General features: G+C 41.9%; 1 protein-coding gene across 1 annotated transcript in view; it reads right to left on the reverse strand.

Annotated features, from left to right (window-relative positions):
- The window catches only part of ASCC3 (activating signal cointegrator 1 complex subunit 3), a 267,934-nt gene that overhangs the window by 221,407 nt on the left and 19,740 nt on the right, over positions 1–26,787 (reverse strand). The window contains exons 4-7 of the mRNA XM_056856333.1: positions 20,599–20,719; positions 18,779–18,986; positions 14,700–14,841; positions 11,642–11,767 (exon numbers count right to left, since the gene is read on the reverse strand). Coding sequence (XP_056712311.1) covers positions 11,642–11,767; positions 14,700–14,841; positions 18,779–18,986; positions 20,599–20,719 — 597 coding nt within the window. The remainder of the gene's footprint in view (positions 1–11,641; positions 11,768–14,699; positions 14,842–18,778; positions 18,987–20,598; positions 20,720–26,787) is intronic.

Here is a 26,787-nt window from a genome sequence, read left to right on the forward strand (position 1 = left end):
TAACAGAACGCAGGACTAGATGGCCCACTCATTTCATCCAGCAGGGGATCTCTTATGTTCTTAGCCTGCTTGCTGGCTGCAATTAATAGAAGTGAAATGGGAGGAGGACAAACTAAAAGACAAACTACAAGTGATGGCAGGCACTGATCCATTCTGTGACCACTGCCGCCATTTTAAAAGCATTTGTAGTTCTTTAAAAATTGCTGCAAGGCCCCAATCTGGATTAGGTGTGTTTAGGTGTGCCCCTGGAGCTCCTGCCCCCCTATGCCTTTTCAAGTGCTGGAACAGCTGTTTCTGCACTTGAAAAGGAGTACGGGGGAAACAACTTTCGAGCTGGCGCAGCGTGCGCCCAATTCAAATCAGGGCCTTGTGGCAATTTTTAAAGAACAACCAAGGCTTTTAAAATGACATAAATGGCTACAGGATGGACCCAGACTCACCGTTTGGCTCAAAGCCTCCCCCCCTCTCTCCTGGCTAATCTCCCTCCCCCTTGGACTAGATCCTTCACAAAATACATTTCACGGCCCTTATCCCCTCCTTTCTCTCTTGCACATCACAGGTAACCCTTTCCTCTTTATGTCCAAACATATTACATCCCCTGTAATCTGAAACAAAATAGACCTATCCGCTTTTTCGGTTGCCCTTTCACTGCCTTTTTATAATTTCCCCTCAGGAGTTGCTGAACTCTCTAAAGAACATTCCTATTTGGCAGGTCATCACTATCAGGGCAGAGGAGCACAGAAAGAAAGCAGAGGGAGGGATTATTATTAGAAAACACCACAGTTGACTGCAGCTGGAGTGGCAAAGATTTCTGTAGGTTCCTGGGCTTCCTGCTCTAAGTAAAGAAGGGTAGTGTACTGAACAAATTAAAATCTCTGCATTCAAATGCTAGCACAAACCACAGTTGATACAAGGCAGTTAACAACACCAGTGCTAACTATGGGTTACGGTCTCAGTTTAGCACCAACCACTTCATTAGACAGCTTACACACAGATATTTCACTACACCAGAGTTTAATCAAACTGTAGTTTCTAAACTAAAGTTTACTAAGACATCAGAATGCAGTCTGTATGTCCCACATAAAAAACTAGTCAGTGACTTGTGGTTAAGTCCTGCCAATGTTCTACACTAGCAAAATCCTTCAATGCAATGAAGAACCTATCAAATTGTATCCTGCCCTTCCTTTTAAATAACTAAAAGGAGTGTATAAGGTCCTTCCACATTCCATTTTACTTTAATAACCTTTAATTAGATCAGACAAACAGACTGGCCAGAGTTCACCCCATGAGTTCCACAGCTAGAACCTCGGTATGTCTGTTCTAGTCCAGCATTCTAACCACTGGTTCTTGTTGCCGTTGACAAGCTCCGTTAAAGCAGAAGCAAAATGACTCCCAGCTTAGATGCTTTTGCGTCTGAGAGCCACAAGTGGTCAAGATGTTGAACAGGCATTCAAGCTAAGAGTACCACTATCAATTATTTAAAGCAGAGTAAACAACTCAGGCGGAGGATTCATCACTTTGATTTCACAACTCATTTATGGCCAATCACAGTTTGTGGCAGCCTAGCCGACATGTGAAGCGACCAGAACAGCGATGTACCTATACTGGATTTAAACAGCATAGGTTGGCCTAAACGTCACAGGTTATCCTATGATGGAAACATATCTAGCTTCTTTAAGCTTACCAAACCCTGAGGCCATATACGCTTTTATTTTAATCCACGTTCTATTGTCAATCTTTCACCCCCACACTTTTCTCCATGTTCGCCACAATAATGTGCTGACATTTTTCATTCCATTTCCATCTTCAATTCAAGAATAGGCATCTATATCGTAAGTTTGGAAGCATAATTTCAGGCTTTTCTACATTTTAAAATGTATTTTGTACCTTCCAACAGTACTCAGTTACATGTCTGCACATGGATATGGATTGCTCGTCAACGTGCCTGACAGAATAGATTTAGAATGATGACATATCGGTGTCTGAAGCCTTTGACTTGCAGCTTGTGTCTGTCAGGTTGCCCTTTTAAGCAATGAGAGATTTTCCCATTACATCTTGTAAGCATTCCAGAAATGAAGCATGTAAGTAATCTTATAAGAACCTCTAAGGTTATCCATTGCAGACGATATCCTGTCAAACTACATAGGAATACACCAATTGGGGACAAATATTAACAAATATAGACAAGCCACCAAAACAGAAAACCCTTTTCAGAAAGTCTGCTCTCACCTTACAGTAGATGCAAATTCTACATGACAATTAGTAGCTCTCACAATAAATACATTTCTGATACTCTAGGCAGGTACCATGAAGCTAACCAGTCAGGTAACTCACTTATATCAGGGTAGTATACAAGTCTAAAGTACAGTCTGCTGAAGCCACAGAAGCAAGATTAGTAACCCTGTCCTGACAGGATATTGTAGAAGTTTTAACAATAATAGAACTGAAAATCTCATATCAGGGTTCAGATTGCAAACCCAAGCATATGTCTTTTAATATCCTACAGTTTTCATTTACTGATACTGCGAGTCTGTTTTATAATCATGTAACCATTGCAGGAAATCAACAATCTCTTGTAGGTAAAAAGATGCTTATCAGACTATTTCTAGCTGTAGGCAGCTGCAGCGACTCCCTGAGTGATTAAGCAGGTATGGGTTTTTTCCTGTCACTGATATTCTTTTCTAGGTTGTTCTTTCCTATGGTCTTTCAGGCATTCCAGAAATATAGCACAATATACAGTTCAGGCACATTTAAGATTACCACACATCACAACAACTTGTGCTATACTACTGTAACATGTATCGCCATAGTGTATTGGAGAAACCAAGTAGAAGGCATATATTGTAACTTTAATATTAGCTCCTCTTACTCTAATTTGTGTAGTAGCACCCTGGCTAAAAATAAATGTTAGGAACTTCTCTCCCACATAGGGGCTAGGTATTATAAAACATGGCACAATCCTCCGAGTTTCCCTGCACTATTTTATTGGCTGTTGGTTACAGGAGCGGGGAAACATGAAGAGCAGAAATGCCACTATAGTACTGTAGTGAGAACATGAAAATTGCTAGAAATGTGCCAGAACACACCAGGTAGGACCCTTGAGGAAGGTAAGGTAAAGAACACTTTTCAGCCCAAGTAATTTAAAAATTCTTAAGAACGTAAGAAAAGTCCTGCTGGATCAGACCCAGGCCCATCAAGTCCAGCAGTCTGTTCACACAGTGGCCAACCAGGTGCCTCTAGGAAGCCCACAAACAAGACAACTGCAGCAGCACTATCCTGCTTGTATTCCACAGCACCTAATATAATCGGCATGCTCCTCTGATCCTGGAGAGAATAGGTATGCATCATGACTAGTATCCATTTTTGCTAGTAGCCATGAATACCCCTCTCCTCCATGAACATGACCACTCCCCTCTTAAAGCCTTCCAAGTTGGTAGCCATCACCACATCCTGGGGCAGGGAGTTCCACAATTTAACTTATGGAACCAGAAAGGACTCACTCCCACAGTATACAATAAATCTTCCAAGCAGGAGACAAAATGCCCAGCACAGAAAACTAGTCAAATAAATAAGAAGAGCATCAAGGACAATTAAACAGAAGGAAGACAAAGACATATGGCAGCATAGGTCTAAAACATCAGCTGATAGACAAATGATTACCACAAAACTTAAATAGATAAATGGCATTCAAACAATGAAAACGCAAGCATTTAGAAAGAAGCTAGCACTGAACCTCCATTGTTCTGCTGACCATTAGAAGTGTGAAGAATGCTAAAGGCAATTAATCTGAGGAAAAATGCTTCAAAATGTGATTGTATTTTATAAGCAGGAAATAAAACTTTTGATGTACACCACGCTACGTGGTAGTGTCCTCTCCTACAAAAATGTGGTTGAAGCTGGGATGCTGACCAACCTTATATTCTTTCAAGGACACAACAGCACCCAAGATGCATTCCAGACACCCAATTCAGGACCTACACTTCCCTTATTCCATTTCACCTATTAGTTTGTAGTTCAGGGATCCCCAACATGGTGCCTGTGGGAGCCTTGCTGCCTGCTGATACCTTTATTGGTGCCCACCAAGTGTTTTAAGAAAGTGAACAGGGTCAGGAGGGGCTTTTCCCCGCCAAGGCTTCTGAATAGCCACTGGAGACATGGTTGTGCAGCATTTTTAAAATGTTGCTTTGGCAGCAGCTGCCAACACAGCACAAGCATCTTCACTGCATGACCGAAAGTAAGCTGTAGCAGAAACCATTTTGTGGCTGTGCCCACCATGCTGTCAGAATTCGAAAGGTTCCCTTAGGCTGAAAAAGGTTGGAGACCCCTAATGTAGGTAACTGTTCAATATAAAGTATATCTAGTTACCCTTCCTGTATATCTAGTTAGGCCTACACATCAGCCTTATTGTGGTATGTATTAGTTCCCTATCCTTTTGCTTTGTCAGGCTTTAGAATTTTAATCAGTTAGGCAGCGAATATTGACGGGCACTGCTTCTCACTCCCATGGTTATTCTAAGGAAGACTACCAGCATGGTTCAGCCATTCCACAGAACAACTGCTTTGCTCTCAATAAGGCTGTTTTCTTGACTAGCAATTCAAAGTGCATCTCTGTTATCGGTTGTCTGTCCTTTGAATGCTTTTGGCTATTGCCAGGCTGTAGCTCAGGGTTCCCCAACGTGGTGCCCGTGGAGCTTCCCTTGGTGCTAGGGTTGCCAGGTCCCCTTTGGCAACCGGCGGGAGGTTTTTGGGGTGGAGCCTGAGGAGGGCAGGGTTTGGGGAGGGGACTTCAATGCCATAGAGTCCAATGGCCAAAGCGGCCATTTTTTTCCAGCCAAACTGATCTCTATCGGATGGAGATCTGTTGTAATAGCAGGAGATCTTCTGCTACTACCTGGAGGTTGTGCAAATAAATAGTAACCGGCTCTTGCGATATATGCAAATTAGTGATGTTATTATTTACATGTGCGAAAACATACAAGGTTACAACAAGCAGTACAATGGTGTACTTATAGTAGCTGGTTGCTACTCAAAGGAAGTCAATCTCAGTTGACGACAACTTTACAAGGTAAGTACAAAAACTTATTGTTTTATAGAGTGTTTTTCTTTTTTCAGATGAAAATTTTGAAGTCTTGCTTCAGCTTCAATTACACTTTAAAATTTTCATCTGAAAAAAAAAATAAGTTTTTGTACTTACATTGTAAAGTTGTCGTCAACTGAGGTTGACTTCCTTTGAGTAGCAACCAGCTACTATAAGTACACCATTGCTTGTTGTAACCTTGTATGTTTTTGCACATGTAAATAATAACATCACTAATTTGCATATATTGCAAGAGCCAGTTACTATTTATTTGCACAGCTTGACTTGTTAGTTTTCGGTGCTTCTTTTTGTTAAGCATTTTCTGGAGGTTGGCAACCCTACTTGGTGCCTAACAAGATTCTTAGAAAGTAGGTGGGGCCATTGTTTTTATACAAGGTAACATTCCAACAGGTAAACTGTCAAAATTCTTCTGACAAAGTTCTATCTGACAACAATGCTTTACAATCTGCTTTCCTGGAAACTATTGTCTAAAATTTCTAAACAGTGTACTTGCTGATAATGTAAGTATGCAAAGAAAGGATGGCATTTCATTATTCCTTTGCAACTGACTTTTAATACATAAAACTTCAGAAGTAATTAGAATATCTTTAGTGTTTGTTTAGTTTTAACTAGTCAGGCTACAAGCAAACCTTAAGTCCTGTTAATAACAGTGTTCAAACACTTGTCTTCTAGTAATTATATGGAGAAAAGCAGACCTAAGTTTCCTGAAATGGAAGTTATACAACACTTGCCTTATAAAAGAGTTTGTTTGTTTTACGTCTTAGCTCCATAACATAATTTGAGCTTATTCTGACAAAAGGGTGGTCTATCCTGCAAGGAGGAAAGAGGATTCTATTGTGCCTATTGCCCCACCAAAAGCAGTGGTTTCCTCCATCCTCAATACTGGTTCACCTACCCCCCTGGTAGCTCTCCCCCCCCCCCCGGGTGCTTTCAGCTTGCCCCACTCCTGTCAGCTTGGCTCTAGCTTCTTCCGCTGCTGGCTGCACACACACCCCCCCTCCACAAACACAGTGGTCGCAGCTATGGTGATAGCATTTGCAACTTTGGGTTGCTCTACACTCAGAGGACTTTTTGATGTTGGTGTCAATACTAATGGGGAGGGTAAAATTATTTCACTGCAAATCCCCAGATTTGCAGAACGCTAAATCAAGGATTCCCAACCTTTTCTAGCCTGGCACCTTCGGACTTCTGATACAGCACGGTGGGCACAGTCACAAAATGGAAGCCACAAAAAGGCTGCTGGAGGAGGTGGAGGTAAGCTGCCACAGCTTACCTTCAGCCACACAATGAAGATCCTTGTGCTGGGGTGGCAGCTGCCGCCGAAGTAACCATGTTAAAATACTGCACAGCCAACCATATCTCCAATGGCTAAACAGAAGCCTTGCTGGACAAAAGCCCCTCCCCGCCGGCCCTATTCCCTTTCTTGGTGGGCACCAGGAAAGGTATCGGTAGGTGCCATAGCGCCCACAGGCACCACATCGGGAATCCCTGCCCTAAATCATAGCTAGGCTGCCGTTTGTGCAGATTTGCCTATCTATACAGGAACCAGTTCCTGGCTACTAGATATAGATAGATTTCAATTTGCTGCAGTAAAAGAAAACTAATTAAATAAACTATATGAAGGCAAAACATATAGGCATAGCCCAAAGCAGCAACTGTTAATTACAGTTATCATCATGAGGTATCCTTTACACAGGAAGAGAAATCCTACACTATGTTCCCATGTTTACAAGACAATCTCTCCACATTCATACAGAATGAAGTCACTGAAACTCTAGGGTAACATCTTGATTTTAGTAGTCCGCAGGAGAGGGCTCAGTGAGTTTGCTCTGTGGCTACTTTTGGTTTAATCCCTTCCAAATCCATTCCACAATATGTATTTAATTTAACAGTATATCAATATAGAAGAGCATTTATGGTGGCTAGGCTGAATGCTTTCCCGTCTAGGGTTACCGAAGGACACTTTGAAGGCACTCCCTATTCAGATAGAAACTGCATATGTGGGGATGGCCATATAGAGACCCTGGAACATATTTTGCTGTAGTCATTGGGCAACTCCTACTTTATAAATTTAACCTCTCCCCGCAAAGCTTAACTCAATGGTTGTTATTTGGTACAGAGAAAAGAATCACGTTATTAGTGGCTAATTTTTTTGCTGGCGGTAATTAAATGTAAAAAGGGTTAATTTTGGAGATCATGTTAGCTGTTTAAGCAATATTATTTAAGTAAGTAGTCACTGAAACATGGTCCTGATTCACTGACCCTGCTAAATAATAAAGGTGTAATCTATATTGAGACTAATGCAATACTGAGAGTCTTTTATATAATTTCTCAGATCACATCAACTGGGCCCATGATTTTGTTCTCAGAAACCTATGTAAGTAGGAGCAAGAGAGACTTTAGTTTGTAGACAGAGAAAATATGACTCCAAATCTCTATTTGGCTGAATTTGGCAATTTCATAGAAATTGGTGTTACAGCTACGCCAGAGTTCTGATAATTCTGTTCTGAATTTGTAACTATTTTTTATTCCACATACAACAGGAATAATGGAAGTTACTGGTGTGGAAAACCTACTGGTCTGTTCAGAAACTAAGAGCATTTATAAACTATTCTTAGTACTTCAAACAACATGGCACTTCAAATAAATGGTTGCAGACAGCCTAAAAAAAGCGAATGTACACATTCTGCCATGAAGTGCAGGTCCTGAACTGGGGCCTTGTGGAGTACAAGCCTTGGCCTGTTTACTCAGAAGTAAGCGCCACTAAGCTCACTGGGGTACATGCCAAAGTAAATGTCACAGGATTATAGTCTCAGCTCTACTCTGTACTGTCCCAGCTCACTGGGCTAGTTGTTAAAATTAAGTTCCTAGCTACACAGTCCCACTTTATTCCAGGGCTGCTCCCCCCGGCTGCCCATGCACACATACCATTCAGTGATAATGTGGCATCTTGCCTTCCAGCTGCTGCTGCTCTAGATTAGCACAGCTTACATTTTCTGTATCCAATTATGTCTCTGAACCACATAGGACTTGGTGAGCCACAACACCTACTCTCAGTTGGCAAGTTTTAGTATTACTGCCCTGTAATTGTGCTCTTTGTCAGAGCACTAAAAGTGGAAGAACAGATCATGGAATGCAAGTTTAAGAAGAAGGACAAAAAGAAGAGTTGGTTTTTATATGCCAACTTTCTCTACCACTTAAGGAAGAATCAAACCAGCTTTCAATTACCCCCAAACTTAATGTTTTATATTGCTCTTTCTACTTACCTGCATTTTTCTGCCTTTCCTTCTGTTAAGTTTTAATTTTATAAACATATAAACAGTCAAGATCTAGGAGTGTACGCTTGAACAGAGTTTGCATGTGAACTCTGAGCATCTTTGGTAACAAGTGTTTGGCAACAACAAATAAATTCAAAATAAATTCCTACGTAACACTGTCAACACGTACAACACCTCTGGAAAAGGTAATTCCACCCAACTAGGAGGAAAGAAGCTGTTCAGAGGTTTCCACAAAAAACACAATTCAGCACAGACTTAGATGCATTTAAGGATTCTGAGCTCAATGAATGTAAGTATGCTTATCTCTGTGTGACATATAATTTTCATGAGACAAGGGAAACAAGCACACACCCCACAAGTACACATTCCAAAATGCAGATTTCAAAACCCCCGTGGCGCAGAGTGGTAAGCTGCAGTACTGCAGTCAAAAACTCTGCTCACGACCTGAGTTCAATCCTGACAGAAGTCGGTTTCCGATAGCCGGCTCAAGGTTGACTCGGCCTCCCATCCTTACGAGGTCGGAAAATGAATACCCAGCTTGCTGGGGGTAAAGGGAAGATGACTGGGGAAGGCACTGGCAAACCACCCCATAAACAAAAGTCTGCCTAGTAAACGTCGGGATGTGATGTCACCCCATGGGTCAGGAATGGCCCAGTGCTTGCACAGGTGACTACCTTTACATCATGGCGGCTGCTTTAAAGCCCTCCGCTTAGAGGTGCTTATAGTGTACAGGAACAACTGTCTGTAGCCTCCAGGCCAAGCAGAGACTCCCTTCTAGTTCTGCTAATTTACCAGAAACTTAAGAAGCAAAGAAAAGCTTCATTCATGGGGAGCTCAAGACTTCATGACATTACAGCTATCCTATAGTGAGTGATCATGGGAGCACTCCAAATTACCATCGATCGAGTGCTCATGCTACTGTGATAGGAGGTCAATCAGTAATTTCAGCTCCCACAGAATTCTCAGCTAACTGCAGCAAGGACATATCTTATTGCTGTAAATTACCAGAAATGTCCATGTGCGCTTCTGACAATGTCCACTTAAAGGCTAAAATATGTCAGAGTTTTGCATCTTGCATCAATAAAATCTTGAATAACACAGGGGAAGTAGCAGGAGTCCAGAAACGCATTATCGAGAGGAGGTAACATACAATTGCATCCCCTTGCTGCTCTTTTAAAGGTGAAAGCCAGAGAACTTGCCAGCAAGAAGTTGCTTAGTAGGGTTGTCCTAAAGAAAGTCTCAACCTTAAAAGAATGCTTACAAAGATGGTTTCTAAAAGGCTTCTGATAGATGGTGTAGATATGTCTAAACACTCTGCAAACCAAACTGGCTAAAAAGTAGGTAAAAAGACAGTAATACCGATGGAGGAACTCTACAGTTTTAAATCAGAAAGATAAATAGTGTATTACATCAGAATGCATGAGCAAAAATTGACTAATGCTGCATTTCATGCTGTCCGAACAGCTATTAAAATGTGTAAATAGCATTTCCAGTTGTTTCTCACCTGTATGACTACGAGAAGCTATATGATTGCTACTGATCCATCCACCCCAGATCAACGGGTCAAGAAACACCTTTACGTCTAACTTTACCAAATACTGAAACTCTACTACGGAGAGGCTAATCATCTTAGGAAGGATTCCACCACTCCCACCAGACACTGCGGCATCGACGGCCCTTCCTACCATCAAGAAAAAGTACTCAAGATTTACTGCTTATTAAAATATTTATGATTTTTTCCCAAAAAAAGGTATACACTTTTCCTTTTTTTTTGCTGAAGAATGCTGCCATCAGCCACGCTTGATCAAGCTTTCATAAAGTGACTAAAAACATTCAAACACAGCCTTAAAGTGAGCATCAGCAGTCAAACACAGTCCAAAGCATGTCAAAAGTAAAATTGGTTCATTAATATGCCCACCTTCAACTAACCTTGCTTACCAAGTAAAACTATAAAAGCATCTAAACATTAGAGAACGAAAATGGATGCATCGATTTTGTAATTATTGCTAACCATTATGCAAAGAAAAACATGTACTTTTTATTTAGGCCATTAATTAATTACAGTATGGAAAAGAAAATTGAAATAGCACGAAAAAAGAAATAAATCCTACCATGACTTAAAGTAGGTACTTGAAGTAAAAAGCTATAGTCATTTATCAGCAACTGATATGCCAACTACACTTTTTAACCTTAATGAAAAAGGCATTTTTTCATCTCATAAATAGTATCTGTCTTACACACTCCCATTCTGTCCTGCACTCCTTGTCATGTGCTGATCTATCAGCCAGCACCCCTCCCCAGTGCTACTGCAGAATTGTATTTTGCAAAAAGACATGAGCAGCCTGATCTCTAAACTGCAATCAAAGGAATCCATAAAAGGGATAAAAAGGGGGTTTCAGACCGCACTTTCTCAAATTGCTTGTCTGTGGTTCAGTATGCTGTGGCTACACAGTGAAAGGATCAGTGTGGAGATTCCAGTGTGGTGTAGTGGTTAAGAGCAGGGGTTTGGAGCGGTGGACTCGCATCTGGAGAACCAGGTTTGATTCCCCACTCCTCCATGTGAGCGGCAGAGGCTAATCTGGTGAACTGGATTTGTTTCCCTGCTCCTACTCATGAAGCCAGCTGGGTGACCTTGGGCTAGTCACAGCTCTGTTAGAGCTCTCTCAGCCTCACCGACCTCACAGGGTGTCTGTTGCGGGGAGGGGAAGGGAAGGTGATTTTAAGCCCTTTGGTTCTGCCTTAAGTGGTAGAGAAAGTCGGCATATAAAAACCAACTTCTTCCTTTAATGAGGTTAATTTTTCTTTAAATTTAAAGAACAATTTTAATAATTATATCTGTTCCTTAAATGGGATTTCATGGAATATTTAGCACAACTCTGGGCAACAAGAAGTTTCACATTCTGTAAAATGTGTCATATTTTTTAAATTTTCCATAAAACAACAACGCTAGAACACAGGCCATAAAAATGTGTTTTTTTCCCCAGTGAGGACAACAGCTTTTGCCATCAGCCCCACTGTTAAAATGTATATTCTAGGATTATGGAGGCAGTGTCTTACCCCCTCCCTCCCTTTTCTGGCTCATGTTACATTTAAAGCTTCATGAACTGCGCTAAATATGTATTTATGACAACAAAACAAAGCAGGATTTGGTTTCTTGCATACTGCTACATCTCAATACTGATGCCAGAAAACACAGCCGCCGCTATCCCCAAGTACCCTATATAAGATTCTACACATGTGTATGGCACAAGTTGCATTATCCTCACCTCATCCAAGTCCTTCATATAAACTGGTTTTTCCTCAAAACCAATAGGCATTGGTTCAGTGTGAGGGATCTTTACTTCTTCGTACATTTTATTATTTTCTTTTTCAATACCTTCTGGCAAAAGCATCTGCAAAAATTAAGCAGGAGGAAAAAAAGGAAGTAAAAGGTTCAAATAACTAACAGTGGTTCAAATCTTCACTTCATAAACTGCCTGCGGAATTAAAATCTTTATCAATGAGTTAGGTAGCAGTTAATTTTTCAGGTACAGCTAAGACTGGGCAAAACAAGTTCCCAGAACACAATTGAAGGACCAGCTTCATTCCACTCCATATTTTTGCAAAGGCTTTATGATGAGCAAGTTGGGGATTCTAAAAATTTGCAGGTTTTATGTAATGGATTTTGTGCAAACATTCACAATTTACTTACCAGAGTATGGAAACTAAAAAGCATGCCAAGAGCTTGCTCCCTTTTCCCACCCTTTTCCCCCACCTTCCCCCATCTTTTTTTCCTTTCATTGTAATGCTATGCCATGGTCAATAAAACATCTGCACTAATGCTAACAATGGTCAGCTTTAGACAAGACATGCAAACTATATTCACAAACTAGACAAAAGAAAACCATTTTTTGCATGACACAAGTGTAACTCTACAACATAGGGTTGCCAACCAACCTCCAGGTACTAGCTGGTGATCTCCTGCTATTACAACCAATCTCCAGCTGACAGAGATCAGTTCACCTGGAGAAAATGGCTGCATTGGCAACAGGACTCTATGGCATTGTAGTCCCTCCCCTCCCCAAACCCCGCCCTCCTCAGGCTCTGCCCCAAAAGCCTCCAGCTGGTGGTGAAGAGGGACCTGGCAACCCTACTACAGCATGAAAGTACAAGGTGAGGAAGAGGGGGATGTTGCCCCGCAACCATGCTTCAAGGTTCTAATACAGGGGTGGGGAACCTTTTTTCTGCCAAGGGCCATTTGCATATTTATAACATCAATCAGGGGCCATACCGGGCATAGATCTCCTGGTGGGCGGGGGGGGGGGGAGAAGCTAGGGTTGCCAGGTCCTCTTCACCACTGGTGGGAGGTTTTGGGGGTGGAGCCTGAGGAGGGCGGGGTTTAGGGAGGAAGACTGAATAGCCATAGAGCCCAATGGCCAAAGTGGCCATTTTCTCCAGGGGAACTTATCTCTATTGGCTGGAGATCAGTTGTAATAGCAGGAGATCTCCAGCCACCACCTGGAGGTTGGCAACCCTAGGGGAGGCTATGCAGAGAAGGCGTGGAGGGTGCCTCTGCTCCCCCAGGTCTTCTCTCTCCTCTCCGGTGGGAGGGCAGCCAGTGGTGGGCCCAGGAAACGAGGTGCCAGGGGGGGACAGCTTGCAGCCTGTGGTCGATCTGCAGAGGAAGGAAGGAAGGAAGGAAGGAAGGAAGGAAGGAAGGAAGGAAGGAAGGAAGGAAGGAAGGAAGGAAGGAAGGAAGGAAGGAAGGAAGGAAGGAAGGAAGGAAGGAAGGAAGGGAAGACAGAAGGAAGGGAGCAAGGAAGGAAAGAAAGAAGGAAGGGAAGGAAGCAAGAAAGCAAAGGGAAGGAGAAAAAAAAGAAAAAAGAGAAAGAGAGAGGGGGGAGAAAGAGAGACAGAAAAAGAGGAGACAAAGAATAGGAGAGTGACAGAAAAAGGAAGAAAAAAGAGAAAAGGCTTCACACACACACACAGCCGGCTCCATGCGACCGGGCTTCAGCCTTCCCACCTCCCCCGCCCCAGTCCACAAAAGTCCTCCACCTGATCGGCTCCCACATGCATGCTCCACCACCAGTAGCGGCTAGCTTTTTTCTCTTCTTCCCCGCTCCCTCAGCGGAGAGAGAGGTTTAAACTGTTGTGCCGCAGCGTGCAGGAACGCCTTCCCTTGGGGAAAGTGTCTTTCTCCCTCACCCCTCCTCTCGCCGATTAACGGCTGACAGTCGGCAAGAGGGGGTTTAAAGGGGCCACAGCATTCCTGCATGCTGCGGCTTCAGAGAGGGCCGTGCTGCGCTGTGTTGCTGTGGCAGGCCCTGGCGCTCCCGAGGGCCACCGAAAATGGCCTCGGGGGCCGTAAACTGCCAGCAGGCCTGGCGTTCCCCATCCCTGTTCTAAGATGACAGGAGAATGACATTGCCCAACCAAGATGGCTATTTTACGCTAAGGGAACTCAAATTGTCCCTCTGAGGGAATAAAATGGGTATATCTTTCCAAACATCAGCTTAGGAGACAACAGTTGTGAGGCCTGGGTACAATGACTTACCAATGTTATCTATAACCAGTGAGGCAAAACCCACTCTGAAACAGCAAGAAGCCATGAAATAGAGTAATCTTCCTAAATGGCAAAAGGATAATCTCTTGACACAAATTAACATAGCTCCTCAGAGTAACTCTCAATGAGGCAGTTCCTTATGCCACAGAAAACCTGCTAATTTCACAGGTAAATAGAGGTGTATTTTCAACACTAAATCAAGTATTCTACCAGCATCAGTACCTGAACGTCAGAAAACCAAAATCCTGGATCAGGTAAGGTGGAATTTTAATTCCAGACACTGGAGGATTTATAAAGATGGATGCATTGACAATGAGTTTCAGTTGGTAAACCACTACCATCCTGTGATATGAGACACAGGGTACAGAAATAAGATAGTCAGGAACTATTTTGAATCCATACCTTGAAACTCTACAGTAACATCTTCAAGGTACTGGTGGTACTAAAATAATTATAATCCCACCAACAATTTTAGGAAGAGTTCCATGTTCAATATTTCAAGAAAAACAGTTGAATATAGAATAGGCTGGCAAGGCCTCAAACAACTTCACTGGAACTAATGGTAATGAATTCAGTGAAATCTCTCTGGACTAAGTGATTGATGACTGTCACTAACATCATGAAACACACAAGTATTAATTGACTGGAAAAAATACTGTTAAATCAACAGGGGGAAAATTATTGTCTCTTAAGGGTGGAAAAAAGTATTTAAAATTACTCCTGAGCAAAATCCACACTATCCCAAATCTATTATTCAGAAACCAATGCCAAAAACTTACCTTTGCTCCTCCAATAAATGCTGATGTTTTCCTAGCCTCAGCTTGCGAGTCGTAAACATGTGGGTAATGAATTCTTTCAAAGTCTGAATCTCTCTGTCTGCCAAGGGTTGGCATTGTGCGAGCACTCAATAGCGCTTGTTCTCTATAACCACAAACCAGAAACCAGTGACAGAGCAGATCAGATCACACAAACTCAATAAAGCATGCATTTATATTCTGCACTGAGCAAATGAATATCATAAAGTTAGGGAGCATTTGAATTCAGGCACACACAAAAACTCTAGATACAATCCAAAAGTTATTTCATGAACAGAAGGCACTTCCGGTTGCGCAAGGTCACAATGAGGAATTGTAGCAATACAACAGCTGCGAGTTCCCTATGGGGACTTAATCCTGAAGCGCCATAATAGACCAACTCAAATTGGGACTTCAGTGCAGACCAGGAGGGGCTTCTCCCCCCCGGTACCACTTTTTTTGGGGGAAACACCCACAGGGGCATTATTTGCCTCATTGGAGGGGGGGCTGCACATGCAATCATTTGGTACATGTATAACCTCCCAGATAAAAATAAATTCAAGGAGGGTCAGGAATCAGAGGAAAGGTGATCAGACTTTCCTTTGAAACCTCAACAATTTTAGCATTGGGTTCTTTTTACTGAGCTTCAGGTTCACCGAGTGAGAACTAAGCCAGAGTTAGTTCTCAGTGTTGAAGAAATCAAAGTTGCAGCTTTATTGAATACGATGCATTGTGAATCAATTCCCCAAGATATATGCTCACATGCCCTGACGTTTGCGAGGCTTAGGAATAAAACTGACCATTCAGTAGAAATCTAGCAAAGGAGATTTTTTTCCCCTGCTTCCCGCAACCCTGATCTTTGTACCACCTTCTCTACAGGTCTTGCAGATACCTCACCGTTCCATGCGGCACTCATGGGAACTTGTGATTTGTCCTCATGGGGTGATCTCATCTCCCATCCTTTAGCTCAGAGTTTCCCAAACTTTGAGTCATGGAGCACTTTAAAGGAGGAAAATTCATCACGGAGCACTAATTTTCACCTAGCACCTATATACTAAACCGAATGACAGTAGCATTTTTCTTTCCCATCTCTTCATGGAGCACTAGGAGATGTTTCACAGAGCACCAAGTGCTCCTTGGAGCACAGTTTGGAAACCTCTGCTTAGCTTTTACAACACTTCTTCCTCAGAACAGTGCTGACACCCAGACTCTTATGCCCTGGTTCTCTCTTTCTGTGTCTTTTTCTATCCCTGGGCTGAGCTCCATCAACCAGTTTGTAAATGCCCATTTCTCTTATCCTCATCTATCTGGCGGTGGTCACCCATTGCTGGGCCTTATGTCCCTAGCCACGTTCTTCTTCCACGCAGGCTTTTCCCTGGCCCAGGTGACTGATTGATTCATGAGTTACAATTTTGCCAAAGCAGCAGCAATTGCCTGTGACACATCTTTCACAGTCATAATTTGGGATGAGTCCCAGATCTTATGGTTAGCCTTCCCCTAACAGACCTATCTGTTGCTCTTGCTTCTCAGGAAGCACATGCGTTCGTTTTCATGCTTCTGCTTTACAATTCTGCCAGATCAGCAAATTTCACTTCATGTGGAACAGATATATGATTTATGAGGCTAAGGACCTTTAATCCAAAACCTCATAAAACAAAAGGGACCCCTACATAGATTTCCTATCTATCCCCCCATGGGGAAAATAACGCCCCCCATCCATTATGGGTTAGAAAATGGGGGGGGGGACTGAAACTCTTCCTCTCTTGATGCTGCAGTTCCAACCCAAACCAGGCCCCTGCACCACTTCAGAATTAAGTCCATATGGGGAACTTGAAGCTGGCAGCCATGCTTCAATTTCCTGTGGTGATCACATGTTATATGGAACATAGTTCAAGCCTGAGTTCCATGGATTTTCCTACTCAAGATGCATCCCTTGTGCTTCAGCACCCAGTTTCCAAAGGCCTTTCGACACCTAGGAGCAGCTTGTGAGTGGCATGGGGAAGGGCTGCACAAAACAAGGGTAGGTGGAGAAATCCTTTCCATAAGCCGAGCTTCCATTCATGATTCTTATGATAACAAATAAAGCAGAAGTCCCGTGGCATCTTAAAGACCAACAGCAATTATTCAGGTATGAGTCAGACTAATGAAAGCTCATGCGAGAAGAAACATTTTAAGTCCTTGAACTGCCACCTGACTGCTGTTTTATTTTGTAAAAACAGGCTAACATGAACTCTCCTCTGGAATATTTTAATAATCTAACCTTTTGAATCTAATTACTTATTGGCTTACACACCTTCTATTTCTTAATGCTAAGATGGAGATTTTCTTCCATTGTCCCTCTACAGCAGTGGTCCCAAAGTGAGCAGTACCACCCCCTGGGGGGCGGTGGGATTACTTAGGGAGGCACTAAGAGGCAAGGGGGCAGCAGGGGGATGCTAGAGGTGGGTCCCTTCAGGTGTGTTGTTGGATAGGGTAGGAGGTACTGGGGATGAGTTTGTGGAACCAAGGGGGTGGTGGCCCGAAAAGTTTGGGAACCACTGCACATATTTCCATTTTAGAAACAACAGATTCTGGGATGGAGGCAATCATCTGAACAGACAGCTCATGGAAAGGCTCCGTGCTGCCTTGTTTACAGAGCATTTCTTTGTACCCCAAGGGTCAGAGGAATCTCAGAGAAAGTGTGGGATATGACACGGACTGAAGCAGGATGGGTGTTTCAACAACACATTCCACATACCCTCTCACATTGGAGAATGCTCTGCAAACAAAACAAAAGCTCATGCAAGTGGTAGGCAGTTTCTGTGGATTCCCTCTCCCTTCTAGCTATATTCCCTATGCCAGTTTATATACTATTCCTGAAGGTCCTCTGTCTTCTGGAACAGCTTTTTGGAGGGGGGGGGAGTTATAGGAAGATGTTACAGACAGCAAAGCGCTCTTCATTCATTCACAGAAGGGTTGGACCCAAGTATCAACAAAAATGTAATGTCCAGATCATGAGACGTGATGGTATCGCTTTACTCTGCTCTGGTTAGACCTCACCTAGAATATTGTGTTCAGTGTTGGGCACCACAGTTTAAGGATATAGACAAGCTGGAACGTGTCCAGAGGTGAGGGGTCTGGATACGAAGTCCTATGAGGAAAGGTTGAAGGAGCTGGGTATGTTTAGCCTGGAGAGGAGATGACTGAGAGGTGATATGATAACCATCCTCAAGAACTTGAAGGGCTGTCATATAAGGGATGGTGCTGCGTTGTTTTCTGTTGCCCCAGAAGGTTGGACCAGAACCAATGAGTTGAAATTAAATCAAAAGAGTTAAAGCGGTTCCTCAGTAGAACAGGCTTCCTTGGGTGACAGTAGGCTCTCCTTCTTTGGAGATTTTAAGCAGAGGCTTCACGGTCATCTGATCTGATACTGTGAACTTAGGCAGATCATGAGAGGGAGGGCATCTGTGCTTGGCTCTCGTGGCCCTTTCTTACAAGCCCAGGGTAATGTCGATCACCACCTTGGGGTCAGGAAGCAATTTTTCTCCAAGTAATATTGGCCAGGGATCCTGGAGGATTTTTTTTTTTTTTTGCCTTCTTCAAGGCATGGAGCAGGGGTCCCTGGGGGTGTGAGTGAAGAAGTAGTTGTGAATTTCCTGCAGTGGATTGGACTAGATGACCCTGGAGGTCCCTTCCAACTCTATGATTTTATTATTCTAAGCCATTTGCATCAATATTTTCTCTTTTGCCTCCATTCTACTTTACAATAGAAAGAAGGAAAAACAGCTAATTTCGGCATGTTTAGCAAAGACTTCATACATTTTAAACCATGGGGTAAATGCCCAGCATCACCTCTTCCCTTTGCATCTCTAGCCCATGTGGATTAGACCATGAAAAATCTAATTAAGCAGATGATTGCTTTGTTATCATAAAAAATATGTTTTCATACCAAAAATATTCTGTAGTTGTAATAAAACATGACTTGAAGACAGAACCACCTAATCTCTAAAGCTGAACTAAGAGGAAAAAATGCTTCTGATACATTAAGTTAGCATAAGCATTCGGCAATTGATGGCATTTATTACCTTTGCATCCGCAGCTCCTTGGGATCAAAGCTCATTAGTCCATCTCCATAAATTTCTCCATCGTCCCCAGCCCGTTTTTCTCGCCTGGCATTTCGTTTCTCTTCCCGACGACATAGTTTCATTAACTGCTTCTCTTGTTCAGACTGGATTGTGACTTGACAACCATAATTGGGTTTAGTGTTTTCTCCAGCAAACTTCTTGCACTGTTCTACAACATGGAATCAAGCAGAACTATTGGTAGAGCGCTATTGTCTGCAGCCTGCTTCTTAAATTTATTTATCTATTAACCTAATTCATTTATAGTCCGGTTTTCTTGCAGAGCTTCAAGGGTGTAAAAACTTTGGATCTTAGTACAGTTAAAACATCCTTAAGTAATTCGCTACTGCGATGCAAACAGAAACCCTCAGTTCACTTCACATATTGGGAAAACACAGCAAAAAAACTAGGAGTTTCCACTGGCAGAATGCAGTGAATGCGCCAACAACTGAACTTGTACAGTTCATTGAACATCTAATCACTACTGGAACACAGTTTAAACACACACAAATATTTTTACTTAGACTAAGATGCCAAGACATACCCACAAACTTTATAAATGTATAGTAATAGAGTCTAGCTTTTTTAAAAATACTGTACCTGATACAGTGAATCAGATCAAAGATCCACCCAATCTAGCATACTGTTTCCAGTGGTAACTATCCTAAATCTTCTTATATACAATACACATTATATAATTAATTATATATATATATATATATATATATATATATATATATATATATATATATATATATATATATATATATATAAAATATATATATACAGCACAAACAAATATATAATATATATACCCTACACACAAAGGCTTGAATCCCACATAACGTTTCTGCCTGCACAAGGGAGGGGCAATTTTTGCCAATTCCACTCTTCCACAGCAGACCTTCGATTTCCCCCCTACACACAAGGTATTCTCAGGGGTCCCCCAATCCACAAGAGCAGCATGGAGAGCATTTTAGGCTGCTGCAGGAGAGAAAAATCGTGCTTGTACGTAGGACCCAAGTCAAAAGGAAAAGTCCTCCTGTGTTTGTCTCTAGAACATAGTAATCAAAGGTTTGCTGAGTTCCAGGTTTATGGTGCCTAACAGACCACCTATTCTCATATGAATGCTGCCTGACTAATTAGATTATACTTGAAGCCCTGCAATACATTCTATTCACAGGGGTTAGGACCTTTTCATTAGTGCCCTAGGATGCAACTGGAATTCTTAAAGGAGAGGAGGGAGAAATAAGTTAATAATTATCATTCCAGAGATAGTATGATGGGAAATAATGCTGGGTTTTTATTTTATTATCTTGCTGCACCATTTTAAGATTTGATTGATAATGTGCTGGATCCAGGCAGCTTTCTCACTCAGTCTCAGCCAATTCCTCCACTTATTACAGTCCCCATCCCACATGGCTTTTGTCCATGCTGGGAAAATCTGCAACCATCAGCACCTCCAAACCAATTGTGAGATTACTACTATAGGTGTTATTTAAGGAAACACAAAATGCGTATTTGTTTTATCAGACTATTACTATAGGTGCTGTTCAACAAAACATGTAACACATTTGTTTTGTTTGCTGGTTTAATTCAGGTATCAAAAAGATTAACAGGAAAATATTAAATCCAATCGATCCATGTGAATTTCCATTTGTATGCTTAGGGTTATCAGTTCGCAAATAAAAACAGAATTAAAAATATGCATCCATAGTTCCCTGTCAGTGTAACTGTTTTATTAATGATAATAAATAGCCATGCAATCTTATAAAACTCTTTACCTTGCAGAGACTGCAGTTTATAATCATTTGCCCCAGAGAATGATCTCTCCACAATTGTAGATCTGTTCTGTAGGAGCTTCTCTATGAGTTCTAATCCTTCAGGTCCTAGAAGCTCAAACAACTAAAGGAAGAAAAAATACATGATTGCCCATGCGTTCTCTATAAAATAAACAAGCACACCTCTCAGTCTGATACAATATTAACAAAGGTTTGCTAGTACAAAAACTGAATGATTCTAGGAAGCATAATTCTATTAATATGTGGAATGTTCCAGTTGATGGCTATCACAAAACTGTAAGTACAGAAGATTTAGTATGCTTCCAGAAGAACCATGATTTTCTATACACATCGATGAAGTTTGGCTCATTTGTTTACAGGAATAGATTCAATGCATCAGCTAGTAGCATACATGCATGATGCATGGTCTTGGTGCTGTCTGCATGATAGTTGGACATATACAAAATCCAATCCAGAGCATGATCTACATGGTAATCTGAATTCACATCATTTTTTTCTGATATGCAGAAAAGATACACTGGTACCTATCTAGTCATTTTTGAAAAATCTTACAATTAACTGGCTGAACAATTACCATAATAACTTATAACGAGCTGTGCACTTAACAAGCAAAAACCAACCCTTTTAAGTACAACCAATAATGTAATCTTGGATAATCCTTCAAGGAGAACACTACAACATGGACCTCTAACCAGAAGTCCTTGCATACATCCAACCCAGAGATCCAGCAACCAGAAATTGTGTTAGTCTTTAAGGTGCTACTGGACTCCTACTCTTTTCTACTCCTATGCATACAAGCTAGTCATGATCAAAGACTAATAGCTGCATGTGAAGAACAACAGCTAAACAGCTCTATGGAAGGCAGAATGCACAGATATCCCATTGTGGCCAGTAGCATTGTAGTATACTAAGCACAATGAAGCCCTGGACCAGAGGAAGGATAGTCAAAGGTAACCATTGCACTGTATGGGGATCCCTTACGACTTGAGAGGAGAGAACATGCCTATTATTTTCATTACACTGCACCACTGGTACGCTTGGCACTTGGCAGAATTACATAAGCAAAAGACAGATCCTTGGCTCCAAGCAGTTCACAATCCAGCAGACAATAGATAAGAGGTGATAAGATGATGACAAAGAAAAAGGATGATAACAAGGTGTGAATGTAAGCAAATGAAGTGTACTTATGCTTCATTGCAGCTGGGGATGAGGATCAAGGGATCAACCCAAACACTTCCCAGAAGGCTTGAAGGAAAAGAAAAGCAACAATACACAGATAATCTTGGACAGAGTTTCAAATATAAGCTGTAGTACAGGAAAATGGGCAGGGTGTTAAAAGAGCCAAAGATACTTTTTAATACTTTTAATCTTAAAAGGTCTCGATTGTCAGTTTTTCCAGTAAGATTAAATGTTATGAAATCTGAACTCTGATTCCTCAAAAAGTAACATTCCATGTTAAAAAGGGGAATGTGGTTACTTTTTAAAATGCTGGTGAAGGAGACAATTCATTTCATTTCTCTTCTTTGCAAGTCAACTGAGATGGACACTACTCTTAACTAGATAAAGGTAAAGGTAGTCCTGTGTGCAAGCACCAGGTCATTACTGACCCATGGGGTGGCGTCACATCATTACGTTTGCTAGGCAGACTATGTTTACAGGGTGGTTTGCCATTGCCTTCCCCAGTCATCTACACTTAACCCCCAGCAAGATGGGAAATCATTTTACTGAATTCGGAAGGATGGAAGGCTGAGTCAACCTTGAACCAGCTACCTGAAACCGACTTCCGTCAGGATCAAACTCAGGTCATGAGTAGAGTTTTGACTGAAGTACTGCAGCTTACCACTCTGCACCATGGGGTTCTAACTACTTCTGTCTGAATCCCTGCAGTCGCAGGAGGGAGGCAGGAAAGTTGCATTCTGCTACTGGGAAGTTTAGATTGAATTCAATTAAAGCACACCTCTTCCACACTAGTCCTTGTGTGAGACACTTTCCTTATGAATCATGGCTCAAATCTGATATGCAGAATCCCAGCAAACAGCATGGGGGAGCAAAAAAACCATTCTCTTCAGCAACAGGCTTCTAATTTGCATCATGATTTTTCTCAATTAGTGTTCCCCAAATGCAACAAAACCAGATCACAGTGCCTTTCTTTTCATCTGACTTCAACACACCTATCCTTCCAGTGCTGTTGAAAATAGTTTATCAATAATGTTTAAAAAAAGGCAACACTTTTTGTCACTTAAGAGCATAATATTAGAGCATTTATTACGTAAATTAGTACCTTGGCTTTCTTTCACTCAAACAGGATGTAATACCCAGCTTCTGTCAACTCTTATTTTCCACTCCGGTAAATCCATATGATATTCATGTATTTCCTAAACATGCTAATAGCCACATCTTTAAATCGTACATATGATTCAAAGGCCAGCCTGACAATCCAGCATATTGCAAACCTCAATGCAGACACGACGTCTCAGTCACAGACAACTGAAATTAGTTTGGAGTTGTTGTTTTTCTTTTTGGTCTGGACTGAAAAGACAAATAGGCGAGCTGAGAGCCATTTAACATATTAGGCAGGGCAAAACAGGGGTTGCTACCAATTGCACACTCCAACGGCAAGCTACAGGCAAACACAAGGGAGGCCTCACCCCTAGCAAAGGTCAACATCTGTGGCTGCAAACATTTCCTAGCAGAGGGCTATTTCCTCCAGCATAGCTGCAGGCTCTGATGGAGCAAGGAAACTGCAGCCAGAACAGTGAGCAGGCCAGGGGGAAAGAACTGACCGTCAAATCCCGACTGCCTCCTCCTGCGGCTGCTGTTTCATGATCTAGACTGTTTTAACTTTGAACCATTTTACTTATTGTATTATAAATGTAGCAAGTAAGAAGTCGAAGAGCTCCTTGACAAGCCTAACTATACGATGTGCATATCCGGCATACTGAGACTTCACATTTTCCGGTGAAGAACACAACATCTAAAAGGGTCCTGTGGATTGTTCACTGCTCTTCCAACATTGATATGAATGCAGAAATTAAATGTCAAGCAGGACTAAAATACAGAAGCATTGCTTCAGAAATGTAGCACGCGTGCCCGTAAAGAGGAGTCATTAAAGGGCATTGGATTCAAACGCAGACCCGGGAATCTTTTGTTCTAAATATTGGAGATATTCAATTAGGATGATTTAAGGATGAGTTAAGACTGAAAGGAAGTGGAACTGGTGCTCGACATCAGTCTCTGCCGCTTTTGCAGATAATTTAAACCAGGCTTGCCCAAAGGGGACAAGCCAAAGGGCACTTGGTCCTTGGCTCATGGCTTGCGGATTGCAACCCTGTGACAGCCACCCTGACAATACCAGCACTAGCCGGGGATGATTTTATATAATCACATCATGGAAGAATGTCATAAATTCCTGTGTGTGTTTGAGTTGTGTTTTTTTAGAATTCCCAGCAGAATTCCATCTACCAGCACTCCACTGAATCACAGTGACCAAACATTTGAGAATGACGTAACCTACACAGCATCACTAATAATCACAGCTATACCCTGATGTAGTTTGATAAACTTATTGTCAAGGGTGGATCCAGGTTTTGGGAGGCCTTGAGCAGAGAGTACTCAGGGGCCCTTCCGCCCATCTGCTTACCACCAAGCCCTCTGGTCATGCCTCCCTTCCTTCTACCCACCCATGCCCTTCCCCTCCTGCTTTTGAGCCCTCCCACTGCCTGAATGCCCTTTCCTGATGACAATGGGAGGTATGTGCAGCTGGGAGCATGGGTTCTGGAACACTCACAAGCAATCAGATGGGGAAAGGGGACACAGATGTAGGGCTCGCATCCGTTGGTTCCACCAGAAGCCTTGGCACCAGCACTATTGTTATTTTACTGCATTTACAGTACATTTTATGTTGTGAAGAGAGAGCCCTGTGGCGCAGAGTGGTAAGCGGCAGTACTGCAGTTAAAGCTCTGCTCACAACCTGAGTTCAATCCCGACAGAAGTCGGTTTCAGGTAGCCGGCTCAAGGTTGACTCAGCCTTCCATCCTTCCGAGGTCAGTAAAATGAGTACCAAATTTGCTGGGGGTAAAGTGTAGATGACTGGGGAAGGCAACGGCAAACCACCCTGTAAAACAAAGTCTGCCTAGCAAACGTAATGATGTGACGTAACCGCATGGGTCAGTAATGACCCAGTGCTTGCACAGGGGACTACCTTTAATGTTGGGATGTGCTGAGAAAAGGCCCTCACAACATCTTCATTCCTTGCTATGAGAAATGGTCTAAAATTGTATTTTGCATTTTAATAAATTGTAATTATACCCATTTTGAGCAAACCGTCAAGTTACTAAAAGCACTAAACTGCCCAAACTTAATTTGCTTCCAAGTAATTTTTTTATGGCTATGGTGGACAAGATAAATTGTTCATACTTGGTGCCAAGTAGCTAATGGAAATTAGCCAAACAACTGGGTCTGCCATTCTATCATGATCATCCACAGGTAGGAAAGAGGAAAAGAATAATTAGGAATGACCATACAATGGAGAAGGCACACAAAAGATTTTAGAGTAAGATGCCTGTACTAGTCAACATGTGCCACAACATTCTCTGTTTCCAACTGAATGTCCAAGACACATTTAAAGAATTGCAACTGCTAAAAGCATTTCAAGAGACTTTCCCATGACATGCCTATTTGTCAGGTTTCTTGACTATTTCAGACAGCGATACATTACGATAAACAGAGCTGGGGTTGTCCATCGATCGCTTTCAGTCTAGATTAAGCAGCTGCCCTCTAGAACAAAGTCAGTGCTTAGATACTCATTTCTGACCTGTTTAGGTAAGATTGTTAGAATTGAAAGGTTATCAGAAATTGATGTTGTGGAGAGTTATGGGAGGGCTGTACCCATGCCAGCCTAGCTTTCACCTAGATGAGGCATGTACAGCCAAGGCACCGATTAACTAGAAAAACGTTTAAGGGAAGTGCTCCATATTAGATATATCTGAGCAGCACACAGACATAAACCATTAAAAATTTCGCTAGGGTCAGTTCAGTTACTTGAGGGAGAAGCTCAGCTCCCACTTTTCAGTCCACATGAGTCAATACCTGAATTCCAACTAGTGGTACCTTTAAAGGTTTACAACTAGACTGAACTGTACCTGCTGTTGCTTACACACTTGAAGTAAAACCTAACCTAAAGTCAAATCTATACCAATTCTGCCTTCATTACTCAGGTTACTACTTGAAGTTTTCTCCTGAATCAACACACAGTATATTCCACCAATTATTATTGTATTTTGGTGGTACAAATGTTGGGTATGGGCAAAGCATTTTCTGTCTTTTTTTTCCCCTGGAAAAAACACCAGATTTTATAAAAACTGGTTATTAGTCGCCGTTTCCTCATAACCCTTTCCCCCATTTCAAATGAAACCAATTGATTATATAGCTGATCAATAGTTGGACAGAAAGCAGCTGCGATCTGAGCGCTCTGAGAATCTTTGGTTCTGTTTCAAGCAAGAAGAAAAGCAGCAGCTGGCAGACATCTGGGGTCTGGGCTGCAGATTCATCTATGGAGACAGAAAGGGCAGCAGCTAATATTGAGAAACTAAGCCCTGGATGCTGTTGGAGAGCAGTATGCCAGCAGGGAGCACGGGTAGGCTGAAGAGTAAGATTTTGGAAGCATCTGGTCTGTGACAATTAAAAGCCAATCTTTCCGCTACTGTAAACAATGACACATGCAAGATTTTCATACATTTTTTGTGCTGCAATGCAAAGAGCCGTGAAAATCTGGTGACTTTTATTTCCTTACAGAAAGCATGTCCCAAAATAAAGACATGCTTTACATTAAATAAAAAGATTCATTCCTATCTAGATATTTCTTTACCGGAGAAGACCAACTGGTATTATTTTTATAACAGTTCCAGAGGCTAAGGGCAGATTAAAATAAGATATTCTTTACAATGGAAATTAAATAGACATAACTATAAAGTACTGAAAACACTAAAGAATTATTCTCCCTGTTCTCTCAAGCAAGCCACCCACCAACTCTTTAATTATTACCTAATTATTGTCCACATTCTGTGTTTATTAATGACATGGAGACGGTCTCTCTGTTCATTCTCCTGAATTTCTTGGCATCTTTTAATACCATCAACCATGATATTCTTGTAGAAAGGCTGGCTGAGTTGG

Source organism: Euleptes europaea, chromosome 10, assembly GCF_029931775.1.
Source record: "Euleptes europaea isolate rEulEur1 chromosome 10, rEulEur1.hap1, whole genome shotgun sequence".
Classification (NCBI taxonomy): Eukaryota; Metazoa; Chordata; class Lepidosauria; order Squamata; family Sphaerodactylidae; genus Euleptes; species Euleptes europaea.